Here is a 26,805-nt window from a genome sequence, read left to right on the forward strand (position 1 = left end):
CGCCATCATCGGTTGACGGACGTGGTGTTGTTGCTGGAAGTATTCCGGAAGTGACATGTTTGTTTATTGCTGGAAATATACCGGAAGTGGCGTGATTGTTTGTTGATGGAAGTGTGTTGGAAGTCTACTCTGAAACCGGCTGTTGTGTTGTTGCCGGAAATGTGCCTGAAGTGGCGTGGTTGTTTATTGCTGGAAATCAGTGCGGAAGGTGTGAAATGTTCTGAACATGTTCCCCCACCACCAACCCCCAAACCCTTCTTTTTTTTTTTTTTTTGTCCCACTATGAAATATGCCCGAACAAGCCTACAACATAAACGATGACATAGAAAATTATGATTCAAGCCTTACATCAAGAACAGTTCCGCAACTATGATCAGCGAGACGTGTGTCAGTATCATCCGAGGATCTAATCCAGATACAACCTGTAAATCTCGGTTGTTTTGGCGTAGGATTCAGCAACCTCCAACAGAACAACTTCAATGTGAATGGTCTGTGAGATCTGGCGAGAGTGACTCTACATGGGGGTACAGATTCTATCATGAAACAACAGAACTTCGTCTGTACATGAAGAAACAAGACGGTGAAAATGCATTACGGGCAAATATGGGGACATTGAATTCCAATGATTGGGCAGTATTGAACCAGGCCGTGCCAGAAGTCATCATGAAAACTATACGCTCATCAGAGCCGTTGACGAATCTATCTATGATATGGAAATCTAGATCTTCAGCATGCGGGGATGGGTTTTCGATGTTAAAATAAAATTAATCGAGGAGAAGGAGGAAGGTGAATGTGTGAAGCAGTCGGATTTAGAGTTTGCATTATCATCCTTCAATAGCGAATTAGGAGTGTTTTACAACATCTTAGTCTTACCATTGAGTGAATGGTTTGAAAAAATAGCGCTCGTTTCCAAAGACATCTCAGCCCACTTACAACCAGCCGTCAATGGAAGAACATCGTGAGTGTCAAAAGATAATTATCATTTTGATAACCACGTCTCTAATTCAACCCCCAGCACTCACCAAAATATTAAAAGATATGACTCAGCACACACACCAACACTTTTTCTCTGGTGAGACAAACCCTCTGTAAGAAGGAGAATGAAGGCAACGAGCACCACTCTGAGACGTCTGGCGACGCGTTGGGAACCCCTCGATGAGGTGAGAGTAGTACCTTACGGTTCCACCGAGGCGGTACGGCTGGAAATCAGCGCAGATGCTCTATCCCCTTGTAATGAGTCTATAATTAAAACCAACGAGCCGGGAACCTCTGACCGCGTTGAAGAGACCATCCATATCCAATACTGACTACACGGCCGCTTGCGACAACACCGACTGTGATCCGAATCCTACGGGGGAGGTACTAACACCGGCAGTTGAGGCAGAGAATGTTGTCAACATTGATGACGAGGTGGGGGAGACTTACTATATCTCTACCGAAGACACTGGCTTGCGAGAAGAGAACCATCAACCTGTACGCGCCCATCACAACTGGCCGCCAACCCAGCAGTGTACAAACACTGATGTTGATGGAGGAGCAGACGACTTGAGTTGGACAGACTCCCCGGACAATTGGATGTCTTCAGATGTGGTACTTTGTAATAAGGTAACCATCCAATAGCTTCTCAGACGCTTCCTAAGAAAGTACAGTAAAGGTGAATGTTTTGGCTGTAGAATAAATCATTCTAATCAAAGAAAGCATAAATAGTGAAGTAGGGGAGGATTACTATTATATTACTATTAAACAATTCTATCATATCATACCAGACATATGCACAGAACACTTTCTACCAAGTATTCACTATATGTTAAATCTATGTCACCTGACAATGGATAGAGAGACTGTCAAATGCGTGGTGGAGACTTTACTGCTGGAGCTCGAACCTGTGACGAATATACTGACCAGATTTGTGGAGTTGGATGACTACAGACGCAAGCTGGTGGTTGACGACGAAAAGCGGAGTTTGCTGGAGAATTACATCAGTCATGGGGAATCTGTTGAGAAAACCTGACTCCCCAGCAATGTGTGGGGTTTGACATTTTGAATAGAACCATCAGATACACAGCAACCTCTGATAAAAACATGGAAGTTGAAAAAATGTTAATTATGTAAAAAATCAGATTGGTTTCAGTGTCACTATTCCAACAACCGTGGGAATCTTTTGTCGACCAAGTCATATCTGAGGGTTATTCTTGTTTGTCTGACACATTTAAAAACATTTTGCAAACTTGATGGCTCTTTTCAGTTTGTGACCCAAAAATACCATTTGCAAAACAACCAGCCTGTGGACATACCCTATGAAATGATGACTTTGCTAGATGTTTTAGAGTTAAACGTCCATCTTATGGTGTTATGAGACATTTACGATTATCAGATCTTAGAGCTCAGCTCTTACTTATTTTTCCTTTGTTTTACTATGACTGCATGTTTCATTAATACCGTTAGAACCTATATATACATCCTCTTTAGAACATGTTTTATACACTTGATTTTATGTGCTAATGTGATATGGTTTTAATTGGTCTGTGCTTGAACAGTGGTGCTTTGTTCCAGGGAATATAAAATGTAAATAAGATAAGGGTGTGGGGGTGTGCTGCTTGAAAGCTCCCAGTAGGGTGCATGTGAAGGCCACAGGGAACATCTGTTGGCGATAACAGTGGCTACAAAGCGTTGCTGTAAACTTTATGAGAACCGAGAAGTGTTGAGACAGCGTCTGGCACCAGCGGCAAACGGCCATCATTTCTGCATAGCAACGATGACGTCAATGGACCCTGGACCAATCAGACAAAAACAATTCCACACTTCCTCTTTGAAACATTGTATAAGTCTGGGGCAGGAACAGATAGCTTTGTTCGGACTACACCATCTCTGCTAAGGCTAAAATAGGGGTAGCTGCGGACCCACAGGTCTGAAGTATGTATAGACTCCTCTGTAAGGAATAAATTGGTTGGCTTTTAACACGTCGTTATGATCGCAGTTCTTTCACGAAAACGAACATGCTTGGAACCTTGAGAGTTAATAGGTGATTTTAAAACACAGGTTCCTTTAAATGGTGACCATGACGTGATCCTGGAAGGACATCCGATAAAAGGACAGAGGAGTGGACAGGGATTCAGTTGGACTGCAATCTCCCCGGTGCACCGACAGAAAGAGGTGAGCAGAAACCTGTTTGATTATATCACGAATTCTGCACATTGGAAATTGTGAAATTTGGGAGATTTGTGGTGCAATTCTTTCATTGTCAATAGTTACTAAGACATTGTTATTGTAATTAGAAGTCAGGGTAACCGTGGACCTGACTGACCAGGGTAATTGATGACATGGTAAAAGTAGGGTAACGAGATACCTACTAGTCCTGTCGAAGACTGACTTGAAATCAGACGTGGTTTCATACTGTGACGTTTCGGTAGACGTTGGGGATTTTGGGACCCCCAAAGACCGATTTAGAATAAGATGAGTGTACCACCAAAACCCTGGGGTGTGAACTGGAGAGTCGAGTGTAGAGGTAATGAATGTGATATGTATCAGTGATTACCAGAAGTTATTGGAGGATTTGTGGATTGAAATAGGTCAGTTGTTGGCTGGCATTGAAAGAAAGAAGCAGAAAAAGAAAAAAGCAGAATTTAGAAGTGTGTGGGCAAAGTGGAAAAAGGAAAAGAAGATAGAAAGGTAGAAATGTACATTGTTTCATGTAGCAGATGAGTTTCAGAAGGAAGAAAGAGAGGTTATTTTGAAGGGAAAAGAGATGAAGGAAAAGTTGGACACTGCAAGGGTGGATGGAGAAAAGAGATTTGAATAAGAAAATAGAAGAGAATGAAAAATTGAGGAGAAATGTTCACGAGATTTGTGTGGTGTCCACTGCCATGGCAGCTGTTCGGCGCGAAAAAGCGTGACAAATTGACCCACTAAATCCAATACGGACCTTCCCAAAAGCGGACCCCCATTAACTTCCCTTTATCTGGCTTTGCCGGTCGAGGGAGCTGCTCAAATGACAGACCAAGACACTGGGGAAGTAAAACTCCCATCGGCACCCCCAGCCTACGCTACTCTTAACCCATCTGACAAACGACAACTCTGAATGTGACGATGATCAAGAGGGAAAACAGGAAGCGACGGATGGGGAGCTACCCCCACCGCCCCCTCTGACAGACAAAAACTTGACAGCAACCTACCGACGACGGCGACTAGCTAAGCAAATGACTTCTGGTGAAGCCCGAAAATGGATGGAGAAGGCTTCCCAGCCCCCAACCCGGGACCGAGTCAAGACGAGGTCCCAGACTGGAACCAGAATTAAGAGTCCGACTAGATATACCCCCACTTTATTATCCTTATTAATTATTATAATTATCCTATGATCCCCAGTCAACAAGGTGGGTTAATATACCAAGAATTGTCTTTAAAAGATCTTGAGTTTTTACAGAAACGGCTGCCCGGACTGGCTGCCCTCTGCTCAATCTGCAGAACTGCTGGCCATGTGCAGGGCACTGGAGTTATCTGAGGGTCAGAGTGTTACTCTTTATTCTGATTCGGCCTATGTTGTAGGATGCTTGTTTGTTGATTTGGCTGCATGGAGACGACAGGGATTTGTTACGTCCACTGACCAGTAGCCCACGCAGAGCTGATTCAACGACTGAGCGAGGCTATTGATAGGCCAGTGGAGGTGGCTGTGGTCAAGTGTCCAGGACATGTGAAAGCGAGCACGCTGGTAGCCCGGGGGAATGGTGTGGCGGATGCTGCAGCTAAGAAAGTAGCAGGCTATCAAACGGATGCTTAAGGTAACTATGTTGTCAAACAGGATCAGTTGATCGGCTTTCTCACTGCAGTAACGGTTGATGTAGTGTGCAACCTCCAAGAGGCGGCGCCAGAGGAAGACAAACTTAAGTGGCAAAAGAAAGGTGCTGAGTATGACGAAAAGGAGAAGCTGTGGTTTGGCCCGGCGAGAGGCCCTAGGAGACTGGTGTTACCTACAGGAAAGTTCATGCGGTCAGTGGTTGAGTAAGCACACGCCCCGACACATGACAGTTATTTGTCACTGCTGAACAAGCTGCGCTTTTGGTGGCACCCTGATCTTCTGCGTAAGGTAAAAGAGTTTTGTGTTGCTTGTGATATATGTCAGAATTTCAGTGTTGGCCCTACAATGAAGAGGGCACTGCAACACACTGAGATGGGCCGATGCCCGAATGATGTGGTGGTTCCCAGAGGTGTCCCGGATGAGTATAAAGCTCGCTGTCAAATTTCTGTAGGTCTTGAGAGTATTTTCATATGGGTAACCCCGAATAAAAATTTTGATTTTATTAATTACCATCATTACCATTGATTACCGGCGCAGTCAACCTGCAGGGCGCCGTTGGAAATTCAGCTACTGTGGGTCGAAGTAGAAGTCAAAGAAGAAGAAGAGGTGGAAAGTGGGTTCTTTGGCAGAAAGAGAAGAGGAAAGCACAGAGCCTAGAACTGAATGTGGGGACTTCGAATGTTGGTACTATGGCAGGAAAATCTCGGGAGATGGTTGACAGGATGATTAGGAGAAAGGTTGATATATTGTGTGTCCAGGAGACCACGTGGAAAGGCAGTAAGGCTAGAAGTTTAGGGGCAGGGTTTAAATTGTTTAACCATGGTGTAGATGGGAAGAGAAATGGAGTCAGGGTTATTTTAAAAGAAGAGTTGGCTCAGAATGTCTTGGAGATGAAAAGAGTATCAGATCGAGTGATGAGGCTGAAACTTGAAGGTGTTATGTGTAATGTGATTAGTGGCTATGCCCCACAGGTAGGATGGGACCTAGAGGTGAAAGAGAAATTCTGGAAGGAGCTAGACGAAGTAGTTCTGAGCGTCCCAGACAGAGAGAAAGTCGTAATTGGTGTAGATTGTAATCGACATGTTGGTGAAGGAAATAGGGGTGATGAAGAAGTGATGGGTAAGTACGGCATCCAGGAAAGGAACCTGGAGGGGCAGATGGTGGTAGACTTTGCAACAAGGATGCAAATGGCTGTAGTGAACACTTTTTTCCAGAAGAGGCACAAACATAGGGTGACCTACAAGAGCGGAGGTAGACGCACGCAGGTGGATTACATCTTGTGCAGACGATGTAATCTGAAGAAGGTTACCAACTGTAAGGTAGTGGTAGGGGAGAGTGTGGCTAAACAGCATAGGATGGTGGTGTGTAAGATGACTCTGGTGGTGGGGAGGAAAATTAGGAAGACAAAGGCAGAGAAGAGAACCATGTGGTGGAAGCTGAGACAGGACGAGTGTTGTGCAGCTTTTCGGGAAGAGGTGAGACAGGCTCTTGGTGGACGGGAGGAGCTTCCAGAAGACTGGACCACTGCAGCCAAGGTGATCAGAGAGGCAGGCAGAAGAGTACTTGGTGTATCTTCTGGCAGGTAAGGAGAGAAGGAGACTTGGTGGTGGAACCATACAGTACAGGAAATCATACAAGGAAAAAGGTTAGCTCAGAAGAAGTGGGACAGTGAGAGGACCGGGGAGAGGCGAAAGTAATACATTGAGATGCGACACAGGGCAAAGGTAGAGGTGGCAAAGGCCAAACAAGAGGCATATGATGACATGTTTGCCAGGTTGGACACTAAAGAAGGAAAAAAGGATCTATACAGGCTGGCCAGACAGAGGGATAGAGATGGGAAGGATGTGCAGCAGGTTCGGGTGATTAAGGATAGAGATGGAAATATGTTGACTGGTGCAAGTAGTGTGCTAGATAGATGGAAAGAATACTTCTAGAAGTTGATGAATGATGAAAATGATAGAGACGGGAGAGTAGAAGAGGCAAGTGTGGTGGACCAGGAAGTAGCAATGATTAGTAATGGGGAAGTTAGAAAGGCACTAAAGCGGATGAAAAATGGAAAGGTGGTTGGTACTGATGGCATACCTGTTGAGGTATGGAAGCATCGAAGAGAGGTGGCTGTGGAGTTTTTGACCAGCTTGTTCAACAGATTTCTAGCGGGTGAGAAGATGCCTGAGGAATGGAGGAAAAGTGTGCTGGTGCCCATTTTTAAGAACAAGGGTGATGTGCAGAGCTGTGGGAACTATAGAGGAATAAAGTTGATGAGCCACACAATGAAGTTATGGGAAAGAGTAGTGGAGGCTAGACTCAGGACAGAAGTGAGTATTTTCGAGCAACAGTATGGTTTCATGCCGAGAAAGAGTACTACAGATGCATTATTTGCCTTGAGGATGTTGATGGAAAAGTACAGAGAAGTCATGAGGAGCTACATTGTGTCTTTGTCGATCTTGAGAAAGTGTACAGAATACCCAGAGAGGAACTGTGGTACTGCATGCGGAAGTCTGGAGTGGCAGAGAAGTATGATAGAATGATACAGGACATGTACGAGGGCAGCAGAACAGTGGTGAGGTATGCTGTAGGTGTGACAGACGAAATTAAGGTGGAGGTGGGACTGCATCAGGGATCAGCCCTGAGTCCCTTCCTGTTTGCAGTGGGGAAGGATAGGCTGACAGATGAGGTTGACTGGAATCCCCGTGGACCATGATGTTTGCAGATGACATTGTGATCTGCAGTGAAAGCAGAGAGCAGGTGGAGGAACAGTTAGAAAGATGGAGGCATGCACTGGAAAGCAGAGGAATGAAGATTAGCCGAAGTAAGACAGAATATATGTGCATGAATGAGAGGGGTGGAGTGGGAAGAGTAAGGCTACAGGTAGAAGAGATAGCAAGGGTGGAGGACTTTAAATAGTTGGGGTCAACCATCCAGAGCAATGGTGAGTGTGGTCAGGAAGTGAAGAAACGGGTCCAAGCAGGTTGGAACGGGTGATGGAAGGTGTCAGGTGTGTTATGTGATAGATGAGTCTCTGTTAGGATAAAAGGCAAAGTTTATACAACAGTGGTGAGGCCAGCCATGATGTACGGATTAGAGACAGTGGCACTAAAGAGACAACAGGAAGCAGAGTTGGAGGTGACGGAAATTAAGATGTTGAGGTTCGCTCTCGGAGTGACCAGGTTGGATAAAATTAGAGAGAGCAGACTTGGATGGTTTGGACACGTCCAGAGGAGAAATAGTGAGTATATTGGTAGAAGGATGATGAGGATGGAACTGCCAGGCAAGAGAGCGAGAGGAAGACCAAAGAGAAGGTTGGTGGATGTCGTGAGGGAAGACATGAGGGCAGTTGGTGTTCGAGAGGAGGATGCAGGAGATAGGCTTACATGGAAAAGGATGACGCACTGTGGCGACCTCTAACGGGACAAGACGAAAAGAAAAGAAGTTCTGTATAACCCTATCATTGGAATTCAATGGCCCCATATTTGCCGGTCATGCATTTCTCGCTGACCATAGTTGCGTAACTGTTCTCGATGTAAGCCATGAATCATAGTTTTCTATGTCATCGTTTAGGCTTGTTCGGGCATGTTTCATAGTGGGGGGGGGGGGGGGGGGGGGGGGAATAATGGTGGATGGTGGGGGAACATGTTCAGAATATTTCACACCTTCCGCAGTGATTTCGGCAACAAACAAGACCACGCCATTTCCGGCAACAATCAATCTCACGTCCGGCGTACTTCCGGCAACAGATGACGACGTACTTCCGGCCAACCGTCAATTTGACAGATGCTGAATAGTATAGTTTTTTGTCATCTCTCACCATGTTAATTGTTTGATATTAATATGATTTTATGCTGTTCTAACTATTATTTGTATTCTTTCCGTTTTTTAGTTTCTTTCCATTGTTGCATTTATAACACCTGCAATTAATGTTATAAGTCTCTTCAGAGCTATCCAAACTTTTCCCTCTCCTACTTGTTCTGGTTTATTTTGCTGTTTCACACTTCTTTCCGCTCTCTCCCTCACTCTGGTTATTTACACCACCCTGACAGCCTCTGCATATGTTATTTTGTTTTTCACCCTGACCTGTTGGACCTGTACCTCTTTTTTCATCACCTCACCCCCCCCATACACCACGCTGTGATTCCCTCCACAATTACAACACTTGGGTTGTTTATCATTCTTGCACTGTGCATACTCATGACCTTATACCTTCCTACCTCCTTCATCCTGCACGCTTTTTCCTTTTGCTCCTCATCTTTACAAATAATCAGTAAGTTCCCATCTCTTAACAACCTCCCCATTTTAATATCTCCTAATTGTTTTTTAAGGATCGAAGTTAGTTTTACTGGATTTACAGAAAAGGTCCTCTCTCGTCATTAAACCGAAGAATCACTTTAAATTCCCTCTCCACCGTCACATTGTTTCCAGTTGTTGTTTCATTCCTTGAACTCATCCTTTGCTTTTCATACCTACTCCCTCAAAAGAATTGTCCCTTTCCCCCACATTCCCTTCACTATCACACTTAACATCCATGTCATGGCTTCTGTCATTTTCCGAATCTCCCCACTCTGACCCATTCACCCGACAACTCTGTATTGGATTTGTTGATTTTTCTCATGCTATTGAAGATCAACCCTCGCCTCTGACCCGGCCGAGGTATGATCCGTCTCCCCCCCCCCCCACCGGTTCTTCCTCTTGTTTTTGTCCAGTATCTTTCACCAAAAACACATTTTGTATTTCCCGCAGTCAAGCCACTTCCTGTAGATGGATTCATTTTACATGGGTTTTAGTATTCAGCGAACGAGAAAATAATCTTTCTGCCCGTCACTGTCTGATGCTTGATTTTAATTAGTTGCACCTGTGACGTGGCGTTCAGGCAGCAGCTGTGTGGTGATTTGTCCTTCCGGTTTCTTGTAGTTCATCTGCCGTTTTTGTAGTCCTTTGAGAAAACCGGTTTAACTTCATTTTGACTTCACAATTATTGTACCTTTTTCCAACATTTGCATGGGTCATACTTTTGCGCTTGTCCTCCAACAGTGGTGTCCTACCTACAACCTGGGGGCCATTGGCGGGCCATTCTCCATTTTATTGCAGCCCGCATTTACTCGATCCTTGACACAGCTTTGCACTTCTCCAACAGTAGCGGTGTCCATCTGACGGCCCGGGGGCCATTTGCATCCCATGCACCATTTACGTGCGGCCACTGTTACAGTGCAGGTGTGCATACTACTCGTAAATGGTCACATTTCAGTGGTGTCCAACCTACGGCCTGGGGGCCTTTTGCGGCCGCTACTCCATTGTGGCAAAACCCCAAACTGTCAGTACCCCAATGGGGCCAGGGTGCAAGGGCTCGGTTATATTGTCTTCCCTTATTTGTTTTGGGAGTGTTTCGTTTTTTTGTTAATTAGTTTTCTGAAATGTGCTTCAGCTTTTGTTAATTTGTTTTCTGAAATGCTGAAGTGTTTCACAATTTGTTATATTGTTTTGCACTTCCCAGCCAATGTAGGGTTGCTCTAAATGGTGTGAGAAAATGTTGAATGCTTCTAAAATTCATTCATTCATTCATTCATCTGCCGTACCGCTTATCCTGACTAGGGTCACCATTTGCACACTGATTGGAACTCGGGTCGCGGGCGTGCTGGAGCCTATCCCAGCTATCTTCGGGCGTGCACCTTGAACTGGTCACATAAAAACAAACAACCATTCACACTTACGGGCAATTTAGAGTCTTTAATTAATCTCCCATGCATCTTTTTGGGATGTAGGAGGAAACCGGAGTACCTGGAGAAAACCCACGCAGGCACGGGGAGAACATGCAAACTCCACACAGCGGAGGCCGGATTTAAACCCGGGTCCTCAGAACTGTGAGGGAGATGTTTTAACCAGTTGCCGACCATGCCACCCTGTTTCTAAAATGTTCAATATAAAGCTACAGAACCTATTAAAGTCAACATCCTTGATTTCATGATTTTGCAGTATTTAGAAAGTACACTTGACTCTCAATCATAAAAACAATCATAATATGTTGTATAATTATAATAATAGTCATATAATAAGGATAACACCACACAATTATTATAAACTATACTATACATGTCACGCTTATCACATAATAAAAAGTCTGTGCGCTTTGACATGTAAAATTAATACATTATTCTTGAATTTATACATGAGGATAGATATTTCCAATTTATATAAAAAATTCTGAGAAGTTTGGTGCAGATGGAGCTAGATAATGGGGATAGGAAAGAAGCAATTCTTATACATTTTTATGAACTTTGAATTTTTTTTTTGAATTGTCTTTGATTAGCATTTGATGCTAACACTGAGTGTCGGTCAATGTATTAAAAATCCGACCGTTCCAAGGCGCTGGCAAGGGCATTAGTTGCACACTTGTGCGCACACAGCCTATGGCGCCTGTTGCTGCTTTTCCCATACTCTCTCTATGGCTGTGGATGCAGCACGCTCAGGGCTTGTAAATCTGCTGCTTAAATTGGTGGTCGCATAACAGCAACGGTCTGACAAAGACACAAATCATAAACGTGCGCTTGTTGTGCATGGCTTTGTTGACATTATACAGGCTAGTGTAGGTCGTCCTGTATTTGTTGAATAGTAGTCTGTTTTGTTAAAGGATGGGTGTGTGTATTGGAAATTGTATAGGAAAAAGGGCCTGTAAAAAAATAAAAATAAAAAATAAGAATAAAAAATAAAAATAAAAACAAAGATGCTGGGCCAGGTCAGGTTGTTATGCACTGGCCATTCGGGAGTTTTCTCGAATTTCCAAATTGCCACCCCGCCCCTGGAACATATAGAGGCACAAGTGTCCAAGCATTTTGTTGTCAGTTCCGAGACGTTCGTAGTTTCATCACAGCACGCATATCTATATGGACATTGTTGCGTAATTACCCAGAAGTGTGTAACAGCAGGTCTGAAGTTGTATTTATTACCTTACATTAGGATCTCGGAATGAGAGCAAAGCTAATGGATAAAATTAACTGAGGAAAGTATCTCCATCACAGTATTTTTTCACAGATCCATTGGGATCTGACACTACAGTTAGAGTCATTCAAACCAATGAAATTCATCATTGTACGTAGATCACCACAGTATTCTCCTCCAAATGCCCCATCAGGCTGTCCAGGGGCCCATCGTAGTCTACAGGGAGAGTAAAAACACAAATTGCCATGAGGAGTTGAGAATAAAAAACAGTCAATACATACATCATTGCAATATTTTGCAATACTTTGGCTCAATTGTTTGACGAATGTGTTGTTGTACTTCTACCCTTACAAAGTCAGGCCTCCCATGACGTTGGATGTCCTAAGAGAAAGGATTCATATTCACAACAGAGAATACTGAAGTGTGAAGTTATCCATCCATCCATTTTCTACCGCTTATTCGAGGTCGGGTCGCGTGGGCAGTAGCTTTATCAGGGACGCCCAGACTTCCCTCTCCCCAGCCACTTCATCCAGCTCTTCCGGGGGGATCCTGAGACGTTTTCAGGTCAGCCAAAAGATTTAGTCTCTCCAGCCTCTCCTGGGTCGTCCCTGGGGTCTCCTCATGGTGGGACATGCCCGTAACACCTCACCAGGGAGGCATCCCAATCAGATGCCCCAGCCACCTCATCTGGCTCCTCTCGAAGTGGAGGAGCAGCAACTCTACTCTGAGATCCTCCCGGATGACTGAGCTTCTCACCCTATCTCTAAAGGAGAGCGCTGACACCCTGCGGAGGAAACTCATTTCGGCCGCTTGTATCCCGGATTTTGTTCTTTCAGTCACGACCCACAGCTCGTGACCATAGGTGAGGGTAGGAATGTAGATGGACCGGTAAATCGAGAGCTTCGCCTTTCGGCTTAGCTCCTTCTTTACCACAACAGACCAATACAAAGTCCGCATCACTGCAGACGCTGCACCGATCCGCCTGTCAATCTCCCGTTCCATTCTTCCCTCACTTGTGAACAAGACCCCAAGATACTTCAACTCCTCCACTTGGGGCAGGATCTCATCCCTGACCTGGAGAGGGCACGCCACCCTTTTCCGACTGAGGACCATGGTCTCAGATTTGGAGATGCTGATTCTCATCCCAGCCGCTTCACATTCGGCTGCGAACTGCTCCAGTGAGAGGAGGCGATCACAGCTTGATGAAGCCAACAGAACCACATCATCTGCAAAAAGCAGAGATGCAATACCGAGGCCACCAAACCGGACCCCTTCTACGCCTCGGCTGCGCCTTGAAATTCTGTCAATAAAACTTATGAACAGAATCGGTGACAAAGGGCAGCCTTGGCGGAGTCCAACCCTCACAGGGAACGAGTCCGACTTACTGCCGGATATGCGGACCAAACTCTGACTCTGGTCGTACAGGGACCGAACAGCCCGTATCGGGGGATTTGGTACCCCATACTCCCGAAGCACCCTCCACAGGACTCCCCGAGGGACACGGTCGAACGCCTTCCCCAAGTCCACAAAACACATGGAGACTGGTTGGGCGAACTCCCATGCACCCTCGAGGACCCTGCCGAGGGTGTAGAGCTGGTCCAGTCTTCCACGGCCAGGACGAAAACCACACTGCTCCTCCTGAATCTGAGATTTGACTTCCCGACGAACCCTCCTCTCCAGCACCCCTGAATAGACCTTACCAGGGAGGCTGAGGAGTGTGTACCTCCTGTAGTTGAAACATACCCTCTTCAGCTTGACGGCATCCCTCACCATTGGTGTCCACCAACGGGTTTGGGGATTGCCGCCACGACAGGCACCAACCACCTTACGGCCACAGCTCCGGTCGGTCATTGAATGGAGGGACGGAACATGGTCCACTCGGACTCGATGTCCCCCGCCTCCCCCGGAACATGAGCAAAGTTCTGTCGGAGGTGGGAGATGAAACTCCTGACAGGGGATTCTGCCAGATGTTCCCACCAGACCCTCACAATACGTTTGGGCCTGCCACGTCGGACTGGCATCTTCCCCCACCATCGGAGCAAACTCACCACCAGGTGGTGATCAGTTGACAGCTCCGCCCCTCTCTTCACCCGAGTGTCCAAGACATGCGGCCGCTAGTCCGATGACACGACCAAAGTTAAAACAGCCTAAATTTGTTTAACCCTACAAGATAACTTTATTTGGGATTTTTTTTTTTGTCACATTTGAATCAAAACTGCTTATAAAGGCAAAAAAGAACCGAAACCACAAAGCAGAATGCGCTGCATATTTTCATTTAGAAAATTTTTTGTCGAAGGAGCCGAACCTAAAACAGCAACAATTAAATAATTGTATTAACTTTATTTTTGTTTCGTTGTTTGTTTGTCTTACTTTCTAATTCGTGGGAAATTATGTTAGCTTTTTCAATTACACGGATGGGACTCAAAATAAAATACATTCAAATATGCTTTTATCCATATTTGCACAGACGGGGCTCGAGTCGTGTTGTCGTCCACGACCGTTCAAACGAATGAACGAATCATTTGAGTGAACGGACTACATGGAATCACTTCATGAACTCATTCTGTCATCCATCCATCCATTGTCTTCCCTTATCCGAGGTTGGGTCGCGGGACAGTAGCTTCAGCAGGGAAGCCCAGACTTCCCTCTCCCCAGCCACTTCCTCCAGCTCTTCCGAGGGGATCACGAGGCGTTCCCAGGCAAGCTGAGAGATGTAGTCTCTCCACCGTGTCCTGGGGCGTCCCCGGGGTCTCCCGGAACACCTCACGCGCCCGGAACACCTCACCAGGGAGCCGTCCGGGAGGCATCCTAAACAGATGCCCGAGCCACCTCATTCCTCAGTTTATTTGAGCTCAGCTACGAGTCTGTGATGTACGAGAAACCTCTCCGCAAGTGCAGGCCACTCGCAGGGCAGTGATGGTGGTTGGGTGCGCAGGGGACGCCGATGAGTAGGCTGTCTTAGTCTTGCTGCACAACAACTGCGACTCGTTGTCAAAATACCGTATATTGTGAAACGTTTACATCCATTTCAGATGTGGAATCGCCAACATTTAGGTCAGTAAAGCAATAATGATCGAGCTAAGCTAATTAATAATTAACCCTGAGTTACAGGGAAGGTTGGAAGCTTGTTTATGTTAACAGGGACATGGTGAAAAGCCTCAACCCCAAATACACACCACCTACCAGGGACTAATTGGGAAATAAAGTAATCCTGGCATCCTTATACCATCCTGGTACAAGATAGAGGAGTCCAATTCAATTACAGAACTCACTGATGTCGGCTGTGTTGCTCTCACATGTGATGGCTGGAGTAGTGTCACACAGGACCATTACCTTACAGTCACAGCACACTATATAGTGGAGACCCAAATGCAGCAAAAGGTGCTGAAAACAAAAGCTGTGTACTAAGCTCAAACGGGTTGTGTTGTTGCAGAAGAAATCAGTGACGTTTTTGTTTTGCATTTCTGACAAAATTGTAGCCATCACTGTTGATAGTGCTGTCAATATGGATGTGCCCATTAAGCACCTGCAGTTTGTCAAAATGTGCTGCTTTGCCCATACACTTAATCTAGCAGCACAAAGTCTATACTCCCTTAGTGCAGTGACTCGATGGGTGGCCGAGATCCGAACTACTGTTGTGTGGCTAAAGAGATGCTTGATGGCAAAGGTGGTTCGCAAAGAGAAGCAGGAACTTCCCAGTAAAAAACATGAAATTCACTTTAACTATTGTGCATTGTGAAAGACATGACAAGATGGATAAGATATATATGGTTTATATATCATAAAATGTCACAAATGACTGCCATTATGGTAGACTAGTAAATGTAGGGAGTGTTTGTTTGGGGTTTTGTTCAGGATTTTTTCCCAACACCAACCTCTGTTTTCTGTAATGTTTTTCATACAGGCTTTCTCGGTTGACTGATGAGGATTTTGGGAGAGCAGAAGACTTCATTGATGTTATGAAAGTTCTCTACACGTCCACCGATTACATACTGGTTAAAATGTGTGAGAAATTCATAGTTAAGTTAATCAACAGTAAAATGTTCATAGAATTAAAATGTATAGAGAAGTTCAGATGATTTAATCCAAAAAAAACAACTCTCGTTTGATCCCTCATTTAAACCATGCAAACTTTATTGACCCGGCCCCCTAAAAGAATCGGAATCGAGAATCGTTTGGAACCTGAATTGAAAGGAAGAACCGGAATTGCAACTGGAATCGTCCAAATTCAAACAATGCTCAACCCTAGTTACACCCCTACTATTTATATGGCTTGAGTTGGCACGGTGGCACTATTCAAACCTGGAAACGTATTTTCAATCTGAGGGAAAGCTTCTGTGCATTTAGATGCAAGCTGTCGCGAGGTGTGCGGCAGCCTTTAGCTCGGCAGAGGGCAGCAATGTTTTTTTTGTTTTGTTTTAACTGTATTGCTCTGGATGACAGTTTACAATACAAGTGTGAAATACAAGTTTAAACATTTAACTAATATAAGAGAAATAATTCTGATACAAATAATTTTCCGAGTAATCTATCTTTACAATTATGTACTGTATTACAAGATATTCGATCCCATTTACACAGTGTCCCTGAACACACCAGTCCCAACAGGTCCCTCTGTTGGTCACTTTTTATATCGTGCAGCCCGACTGAATAGCGAACGTCTGCTGATAATTGACGCCCATGGTCATTCCATTAAAATAAAAAAATAAAACTATTTGGGATTTTTTTTTCCCATCCAAAGAAGTTTTGAACATTGCGGTCTACTACAAGTACTGATTAATGCATATTTGGATGTCACATCACAAGTCAGTTTCCTTTGCCAATGTTCATCTGTACTTTGTTTGTTTGCGGTGCCCTTCTTATATAGAAAATAGCTTGATTTATAACGCTGTCATTTAAAATTACGATAACCCGAAGTGACGCAGGAGGTCGCTTCCAACTCATTCTTTCCTCCTAAATTAATTACATTTTGATATAACCCATATACGCGACATATTGGTGCGACCCAACCCCCCCCCCCCCCCCGAGAGTTTGCCTCAATCCCCGATGGTTAGAAAAGACCGTTTTTAAGTTAAAAAGCCTCCGTTTTCGAAATGCCGGCGCCGCGATCGTGCTTTTAAAGCTTTATGCCTGGTATTTTTTTAACCAGTTCTGGGATTTAAAACGTGAGACTCTTAACGAGTTTCACCACCGGAAGACGTCGGGATTGGCTATACAGCAACGGCGCCACCTTCCGACAGCAACCGTGCACAACACTTTCTGACAATTTAAACTGACAATCGCTTACAGTAACCACAGTTAATTAATTTATTTTACAAAATCGAGTTATTAATTAATTGCTTGTCTGTTTTTATTCACTTTGGGTTTTCATTTTAAATAAAAATGTTTTGAAAGAAAAACTGGATTTTATTTAAATTTCTCTGAACAAATTTTTTTTCAAAAACAAATAATTTGGGGGGGATTTATTTATTTTATTTGAATGTTTGTTATAATCATATTTTTTTTGGAATCGTTTCTTGTTTTTGTTTTTTTATGGCTTATGCCTCGGCCTAAAGCCCACACCATTACAGGCCATACACGCAATTAATTAATTCACAAGCCTACTTTTAAGTACATTTGACTTTTATCCATCCATCCATCCATTTTCCGTACCGCTTTATCCTCACAAGGCTCGCGGGCGTGCTGGAGGCTATCCCAGCTATCTTCGGGGTGAGACGCGTGGTACACCCTGAATTGGTCGCCAGCCAATTGCAGGGCACTTATAAACAAATAACCATTCGTGCACACATTCACACTTACGGGCAATTCAGAGACTTCAGTCAACCTACCATGCATCTTTTTGGGATCTGGAAGGAAACCAGAGTCCCCGGAGAAAACCCACGCAGGCACGGGAGAACATGCAAACTCCACACAGGCGGGGCCGGGATTTGAACCCGGGTCCTCAGAGCTGTGAGGCAGATGTGCTAACCAGTCGGTCACTGTGCCGCGACATTTGACTTTTACCCAACGTTAAATAAAACTTATGTGAATCAGTTGAAGTCCTAAATTGAATTGACTTGCAGTGATAGCCATCACACACCGTCAAACCAAGTCAACCAAAATTATAGCAAAAATTAATGTATTTATTCAAACGAAATAAATTAATTGTTGAAACACGTTTCAAATTAAGCCAACAAGCTGATTCGTTTCACTCCACCAAGTGCCCTTCGCAACTATTTGAAATCACCAATTAAATTGCCAGCCCTCACGCAGCAGTGAACTGCACAATTAAACGACACCACCGCGCGCTTAAACTTGGCTGAAGCCCGCCTCCTCGACGTTGAAATGCAATTTGACGATGCGGAGGCTCGGAGCTGAGGCTGCACAGTTGCCGTCTAAAGACAGCGGCGGATTAAACTATGACGAGGATAACCCAAACCAAGCACCTACCTGGAACGAATTATCTTCCGGAGGTCAGCATAAGCAGCTCCAAAACGCTTATGCCGAGATTGCCCACTTAAAAGCTAAATTGGTAGAATTAGCCGACCGGCAGTCTGATGACCGAGTGCTTGAATTACGGGCCGAACATCAGCGAGCAACTATTCTGCTGCGGCAAGCTTCAAGTGACATCCAGCGGCTCACCGAACGCACCAAAACACTCAAAGCGGAACGCTCCCGAGAGATGGAACAGTCCTACGGGCTCAAGACACAGATGGTAATCCGGGAGACGGAGCTGTCCCGCCTCCAGCAACAGCCCGGGACCAAGAGAATGAGTGAGCCCATGTCAGGCGTGAGCTACAATTAGCTCGACAGCTGTCCGGCAACCGGCTTATCTGGAGCCCTCACAGATAAACGGGGGAGACTCGACACACCCCAAGCTTATTAGTGCCAGTTACGCAAAGCGTACTTTGGCAATTTAAATGAGTCGAATATGGAAGAGGACAAAAAGTTCAAAACACTGTTGGTCGAAAACCTACATCCTAACACCAGGACATTGTCCAGTGCCCGGCTGCGTGAACTGGCCGCGAAAGGTTTTGCCAAACAAAAGCATCCTCCCACTAAAGCACAAGACTCAGGCGTCTTCTTCTCAAACGCACCACCGCAGATGGAATTAGAGGGCGCTGCGTGCAACACGTGTGTGACTGACACACAACGTTCTGGCGATGTTAAACCCGACAATCAAAAGAAGTCGTTTAATCCAAACAAACAATCTCGGCCCGCGTACAACAATGGTCCTCGTAACCAACGACGCCAATCCAATGATAAATCAAAATCATGGAATGACGGCAGCTCGAATTCGCGCCAAACTTACATGTCGAAACCAGGTACACGTAACGACCAGCCTAAATCTGACTCGTCCAACCGAGACCCTAAAACGACTAGTGACAACCGGGAAAAGGGCTCCTGAACCAACAGCTCCCAAAGGGAATTTAGTGCCGTGGCAGAAGAATTACTTGAGGTGCTCCGTAACCTGTCCAAAGACAAAAAGCGAGACCCATCATGATGGCTTGGCCAGACTGAGTCGAACAGGTCAACCAGGTAACCTCCGTTGTTCCCCTAATGAACTGCCAAGCGCTGCTTGTAACCCCAGTCCACTCTACGACGACCTCACCTCGCCATAACCTTAGCGGACCACTTTGTGACGACCAATCCCTAAACCCCTCTCGTGCCGCCCTAATCCTCCGACTAGACCCCGACGAGCCACGCTTCCCGAACAACCGTGCTGCTGATTCACAACCACACACGGAATGACAGTCACATCCCCATAATCAAACACGCCGCGTCATTCGCTAAAGACTCACTAGACTGCAGCCGAACAGACTTGCACCTGGGCCGTGCTCCGACCCATCCAATACAACCGGTTGACAATCTTACAAAAGGGGGGGATTGCACCTGTGATACCAAAACAAGTCCACCAAGGGTTGCTCTTGTGACACGGGACTTGCTCTCAGCTTTTTGAGCCCACTCGACCCCATAATAAATAGTAAGGTTGCGCCCTTGGAAATGCAGTTTGTGGGCTCTGTCCCTAAACCGTGGACTGCATTTTCAGCCATCACACTGAGCTTTATAGTGACACCTCGACATAGTTGGCCCGCTCCCTCAATGGCCGCTAAGTCATTTTACTTCTTTCGTGACTTTCACACATGCATGTCTTCAACAGCACAGGACATGTGGGTTTTGTCTCTCCTTACACCTCAGAGACCTCTACTGTTTCACCTGCAGCAACCACTGGTGATGAAAGTCTCCTTCTGTGCTGGTTCCCAGCCTTCCTCTTCTGTTCCACGTTGTTCGTGATGGCAAAGTTGCCTGCTTTTTGTTTGCTCTTTTTGTGGCTCGCCTTGACGGGCGCGCCTTCAGGTCTTCCTTCCTGCGCGCCGCACAAGCTTGACTACGGTTTCTCCTTCTCTTTGCACCTGCTCATTTGCATTATTGTGGGCTTTGGTTGTTGCGCCTCCGTGAAGTGCACTTCACAGCCATTCGTGGCCTCATGGTGCGAAAGGATGAGTGGTTTCACACAAGATTCCGCCCACGGTGCACCATGCACAAAACGGAGGATGGTCAACGCACTGAGACCGGACCGGTCAAGCAGGTCCAACCTCCGTGACAGAATCCTTGCCACGGCAAGGACTACACCAAGTCCGCCAACGCAGATGCCCGACCCAGACACCGGTGAAACCGAACGCGCTGCTCTGCCGCGAACCACAAAAATAACGATCGAAAGAACACGTACCCACAGCGCCCCCACCGGTGACGTGTGTAGCCTTAGTACCGTCGAGACACAACCCCGGGAAGTCCAGTCCGAAATCCCCAGCACACAACATCGCATGGCTAATGAAGTAACCATTTTCCTGGTCGCTAAGCAACACGCTAAGAGTAGCCATTTTAGTTCTCGCTGCTTGCAGTGCAACCCTTAACCCAAATAGGCAGATCATAGCCTCTCTGTTAACATAATCCGTTTTTTCTAACGGATTATGCTCACACACGGATTGTTACCACATTGATGAATGACATGCTACGTGAAATCTCCTCCTCCATCGACAACCTAGCAATGGGTAGAATTCCTCCATACTTGGTACCCCTGAGCTTAGTCGAAAGCATCCTTTCTAAAGCTCAAGCAAGCCCATCAGCCCTGTCCAAGCCCACTTGGCTTTTTCCCTCGGGGGTTCCACTATGTCAACCCTGAGTTCTAAGAAGTAGCCTTGCTTGTTACTCTTCCAATTACTCTCTTCTTCTTTTCCTTTCGGCTTGTCCCATTAGGGGTCTCCACAGCATGTCATCCTTTTCCATGTAAGCCTATCTCCTGCATCCTCATCTCGAACACCAACTGCCATCATGTCTTCCCTCACGACATCCATCAACCTTCTCTTTGGTCTTCCTCTAGCTCTCTTGCCTGGCAGCTCCATCTTCATCATCCTTCTACCAATATATTCACTATTTCTCCTCTGGACGTGCCCAAACCATCGAAGTCTGCTCTCTCTAACTTTGTCTCCAAAACATCGAACCTTGGCTGTCCCTCTGATGAGCTCATTTAAAATTTTATCCAACCTGGTCACTCCAAGAGCGAATCTCAACATCTTAATTTCCGTCACCTCCAACTCTGCTTCCTGTTGTCTCTTCAGTGCCACCGTCTCTAATCCGTACATCATGGCTGGCCTCACCACTGTTTTATAAACTTTGCCCTTCATCCGAGCAGAGACTCTTCTGTCAAATAACACACCTGACACCTTCCGCCACCCGTTCCAACCTGCTTGGACCCGTTTCTTCACTTCCTGACCACACTCACCATTGCTCTGGATGGTTGACCCCAAGTATTTAAAGTCCTCCTCCCTTGCTATCTCTTCTCCCTGTAGCCTCATTCTTCCCCCACCAGCCCTCTCATTCATGCACATATATTCTGTCTTACTTCGGCTAATCTTCATTCCTCTTCTTTCCAGTGCATGCCTCCATCTTTCTAACTGTTCCTCCAGCTGCTCCCTTCTTTCACTGCAGATCACAATGTCATCTGGAAACATCATGGTCCACGGGGATTCCAGTCGAACCTCATCTGTCAGCCTATCCATCACCACTGCAAAAAGGAAGGGGCTCAGGCCTGATCCCTGATGCAGTCCCACCTCCACCTTAAATTCGTCTGTCACACCTACAGCACACCTCACCGCTGTTCTGCTGCCCTCGTACATGTCCTGTATTATTCTAACATACTTCTCTGCCACTCCAGACGTCCGCATGCAGACGTCTTACAAAGACACCATGTAGCTCCTTCTGACCTTCTCTGTACTTTTCCATCAACATCCTCAAGGCAAATAATGCATCTGTAGTACTCTTTCTAGGCATGAAACCATACTGTTGCTCGCAAATACTCACTTCTGTCCTGAGTCTAGCCTCCACTACTCTTTCCCATAACTTCATTGTGTGGCTCATCAACTTTATTCCTCTATAGTTCCCACAGCTCTGCACATCACCTTTGTTCTTAAAAATGGGCACCAGTACACTTTTCCTCCATTCCTCTGGCATCTTCTCACGCACTAGAATTCTATTGAACAAGCTGGTCAAAAACTCCACAGCCACCTCTCCTAGATGCTTCCAGACCTCCACAGGAATGTCATCAGGACCAACTGCCTTTCCATTTTTCATCCTCTTTAATGCCTTTCTAACTTCCCCCTTCCTAATCATTGCCACTTCCTGGTCCACCACTTGCCTCTTCTACTCTCCCTTCTCTCTCATTTTCCTCATTCATCAACTCCTCGAAGTATTCTTTCCATCTAGCTAGCACACTGCTAGCACACTGCTGGCACCAGTCAACATATTTCCATCTCCACCTCGGTCCTCTCAGTGTCCCACTTCTTATTAGCTAACCTTTTTCCTTGTATGATTTCCTGTACTGTGAGGTTCCACCACCAAGTCTCCTTCTCTCCTTTCCTGCCAGAAGATACACCAAGTTCTCTCCTGTCTGCCTATATGATCACCTTGGCTGCAGTGGTCCAGTCTTCTGGAAGCTCCTCCTGTCCACCAAGAGCCTGTCTCACCTCTTCCCGAAAAGCTTCACAGCACTCGTCCTGTCTCAGCTTCCACCACATGGTTCTCTTCTCTGCCTTTGTCTTCCTAATCTTCCTCCCCACCACCAGAGTCATATTACATACCACCATCCTATGCTCTCTAGCCACACTCTCCTCTACCACTACTTTACAGTTGGTAACCTCCTTCAGAGTACATCGTCTGCACAAGATGTAATCCACCTGCGTGCTTCTACCTCCTCTCTTGTAGGTCACCCTATGTTTGTGCCTCTTCTGGAAAAAAGTGTTCACTACAGCCATTTGCATCCTTGTTGCAAAGTCGACCATCATCTGTCCCTCCAAGTTCCTTTCCTGGATGCCGTACTTACCCATCACTTCTTCATCACCCCTATTACCTTCACCAACATGTCCATTACAATCTGCACCAATTACGACTCTCTCTCTGTCTGGGATGCTCAGAACTACTTTGTCGAGCTCCTTCCAGAATTTCTCTTTCCCCTCTAGGTCACATCCTATCTATGGGGCATAGCCACGAATCACATTACACATAACACCCTCAAATTTCAAGTTTCAGCCTCATCACTCGATCTGATACTCTTTTCACCTCCAAGACATTCTTAGCCAAATCTTCTTTTAAAATAACCCTGACTCCATTTCTCTTCCCATCTACACCATGGTAAAATAATTTAAACCCTTTCCCTAAACTTCTAGCCTTACAGCCTTGCCACCTGGTCTCGGACACACAATATATCAACCTTTCTCCTTATCATCATGTCAACCAACTCCCGAGATTTTCCTGTCATAGTCCCAACATTCAAAGTCCCCACATTCAGTTCTAGGCTCCGTGCTTTCCTCTTCTCTTTCTGCCGAAGAACCCGCTTTCCACCTCTTATTTTTCTTTGACTTCGACCCACAGTAGCTGAATTTCCAACGGCGCCAAGCAGGTTGACGGCGCCGGTGGCGGACGTTGTAAACCTGAGCCACGACCGATCCGGTATGGAATTCTTTGGATGAACGCTCATATTTGTTTGGCAAAGTTTTAAGCCGGATGCCCTTCCTGACGCAACCCTCTGCATTTATCCGGGCTTGGGACCGACCTACAGTTTGCACTGACTTGTGCCCCCCATAGGGCTGCATACGCCTAAAAGACGTAATTAACGTTGGCATCTGGCAAAGCAACACTTACGTCTGAATCAGTACTCCCGCAGTAGTCGCCTATCACGATAGTAATCTTGATCTGTATCTGGTGCCAAATTTGCACATGTGCATCCTCACCAAAGACATCCATTACCTTTTTCGGACAGTACAAATTGGAAGTTGATCCTGAGACGCTTAAACAGATTCAGTTTGAAGGAACTCAGGCGATTGACATCACCCACATTGACAACACCTTACGCGCTATTAGCACTGAGGACAGAACACCCGAGCTCGGGTGACTTTTGGCATCCCCTACCTGCTCGAAAGACTCAGCACTTGCATGGTCTTCTGAACCAGTGCTCAAATGTGCAACCCAAAATTTTCCGTTGGAAAAGAACGACTGAACCCGAACCTAACCCCATACATACAGGGGAGGAGGTCCTCCTTGACCTAAATTGCCCCCCCGCGACCCCTCTACCCACTTGTGAATCTCGACTAGGATTCACCTCTTTCCAAGATTAGAACCTCTACTTGACACCTTCCCTCTCCTGGATTGATGTGTCAGGTTCTACACCTGACCGCTGTGCCCCCTATGTCCCAAGTTGAAGCGAGCTACCTTTTTCTCCCTCTTCTTTCTCCTCCGTAGAGCCATGTTGAGTTTCTCCTCTTGTTTTTTTTGTGTGTGACTTTTACTGAGAACTCTACACCTAGTTAATGTTTACCCTTAGTTTTAGCTTCGCCCTTGCCCCTAATTACTGCTCTCACTGCCATCCCAATAGACATACCTACACACATCCATCTAAACAGGTCAACCCTGACCCCGACACCTATATGCAGATATAGGCTGACCTTAAGTAAGAAGGTGCCATTAACAACATGATATGCACGAAGGTTGTACTTCGGTAACTGTTTGCAGTCCAGACCCGTCTCCCATTGAAAATGTGTGGTGCATTATGAAGCGTAAAATACGACAAGGGAGACCCCGGACTGTTGAACAGCTGAAGCTTGTACATCAAGCAAGAATGGGAAAGAATTCCACCTCCAAAGCTTCAACAATTAGTGTCCTCAGTTCCCAAACGTTTATTGAATGTTGTTAAAAGAAAAGGTGATGTAAAAATGACCCTTTCCCAGCGTTTTTGGAACGTGTTGCAGTCATAAAATTCTAAGTTAATGATTATTTGCTAAAAACAATAAAGTTTATGAGTCTGAACATTAAATATATTGTCTTTGTAGTGTATTCAGTTAAATACAGGTTGAACATGATTTGCAAATCATTGAATTCGGTTTTTATTTGTTTAACACAACGTCCCAACCTCCTTGGAATTGGGGTTGGAGAAGAAGATTTTATTACCAATTAATGCAGAAATTAATAACTTCATGTACTTTTTGTTCCACTGTGCATTTTTTAAAACTGCGGCCCTCCCTCTTCATTATGTAGTTGAGTAGCCATTAACTGTTGGGCATGACAGGAGTAAGCTGCCTCCTTATTCCATTGCCTCGTTCTTTGAGTGAATTAACCCTTGGATAAATAGTAAAAAAAATTGATTATTATTTTTTATTTAAGTTGCACCTGTTTTTCTTAACCGGTGTTCCATTCACCCAGATCCAAATTCCCTCGTGGTCTCTGTCAGACATTCCAATCCATGTTGCCTTGGTGAACCCAGTGAGGAAAGCCTGTCACAAACACAGAGTACATTAACCTGATTCGTGTGGTGAAAAGATGTGCCACTACCGCACGTAAAGGCAGCAAATGTATAGCACGTAAAAGGATGAAAACATGCTCAATTAATGTGTCGTCTAAGTCAGGGGTGTCATACGTATAGCCCACTCTTATTTTGAAACTCATGCTTTTATTTTGACAAGCACTGTAGAACCCGAAGTGCTGTGAGACGCGTGACGTGATGTGCACAAAGCTGAGAGTAGTGATGGGCATGGCAGTTCTTTTGAGTGTACTGAATCATTCATTCATTCATCTTCCCTTCCGCTTATCCTCACGAGGGTTGCGGGCATGCTGGAGGCTTTAGTTTGTGAAGTTAATTGGGACCTAGGTTTATTAAAGCCCCGATAAAAATGGTTGGGTTACATAAGACAAACAAATCATACGAGTGACTCGCTGTGGCGTCGACCCCCTGATAAGAAAAAGCTGAAAGTCACTTCTTTAGTGAGATGTAGGCTACAAGCTAATTTGATGCTTGCTAATGGTTGGAGAGGGGTTGCAAATTTCAATAAATGTGAATATTTTCTCAAATGTAGTAATTATGTTTTTGGGATGTGGGAGGAAACCGGAGTGCCCGGAGAAAACCCACGCAGGCACGGGAGAACATGCAAACTCCAAACAGGCGGGGCCCCGCGGGGATTGAACCTGGGTCCTCAGAACTGTGAGGCTGATGCTCTAACCAGTCGTACACCGTGCCGCCGCCTTTCTAAATTCCCCCTTACTAATCATTGCCACTTCCCGGTCCACCACTTGCCTCTTCTACTCTCCCTTCTCTCTCATTTTCCTCATTCATCAACTCCTCGAAGTATTCTTTCCATCTAGCTAGCACACTGCTAGCACACTGCTGGCACCAGTCAACATATTTCCATCTCTATCCTGAATCACCCTAACCTGCTGCACATCCTTCCCATCTATATCCCTTGGTCTGGCCAACATGTATAGATCCTTTACTCCTTCTTTAGTGTCCAACCTGCCATGCATGTCATCATATGCCTCTTGTTTGGCCTTTGCCACCTCTACCTTTGCCCTGTGTCACCTCTCAATGTATTCCTTTCTCCTCTCCTCGGTCCTCTCAGTGTCCCACTTCTTCTGAGCTAACCTTTTTCCTTGTATGATTTCCTGTACTGTGAGGTTCCACCACCACGTCTCCTTCTCTCCTTTCCTGCCAGAAGATACACGAAGTACTCTGCCTGCTTCTCTGATCACCTTGGCTGCAGTGGTCCAGTCTTCTGGAAGCTCCT

General features: G+C 45.6%; 1 protein-coding gene across 1 annotated transcript in view; it reads right to left on the bottom strand.

The window, feature by feature from the left end:
* Window positions 1-11,630: 11,630 nt before the first annotated feature.
* The window catches only part of LOC133403686 (CD209 antigen-like protein E), a 34,643-nt gene continuing 19,468 nt past the window's right edge, over window positions 11,631-26,805 (bottom strand). Inside the window, exons 4-5 of the mRNA XM_061678816.1 lie at window positions 25,418-25,521; window positions 11,631-11,935 (exon numbers count right to left, since the gene is read on the bottom strand). Of these exons, the coding sequence (XP_061534800.1) occupies window positions 11,794-11,935; window positions 25,418-25,521 (246 nt within the window). The 3' untranslated portion in view covers window positions 11,631-11,793. The remainder of the gene's footprint in view (window positions 11,936-25,417; window positions 25,522-26,805) is intronic.

This window comes from Phycodurus eques, chromosome 6 (genome assembly GCF_024500275.1).
Source record: "Phycodurus eques isolate BA_2022a chromosome 6, UOR_Pequ_1.1, whole genome shotgun sequence".
Taxonomy (NCBI): domain Eukaryota; kingdom Metazoa; phylum Chordata; class Actinopteri; order Syngnathiformes; family Syngnathidae; genus Phycodurus; species Phycodurus eques.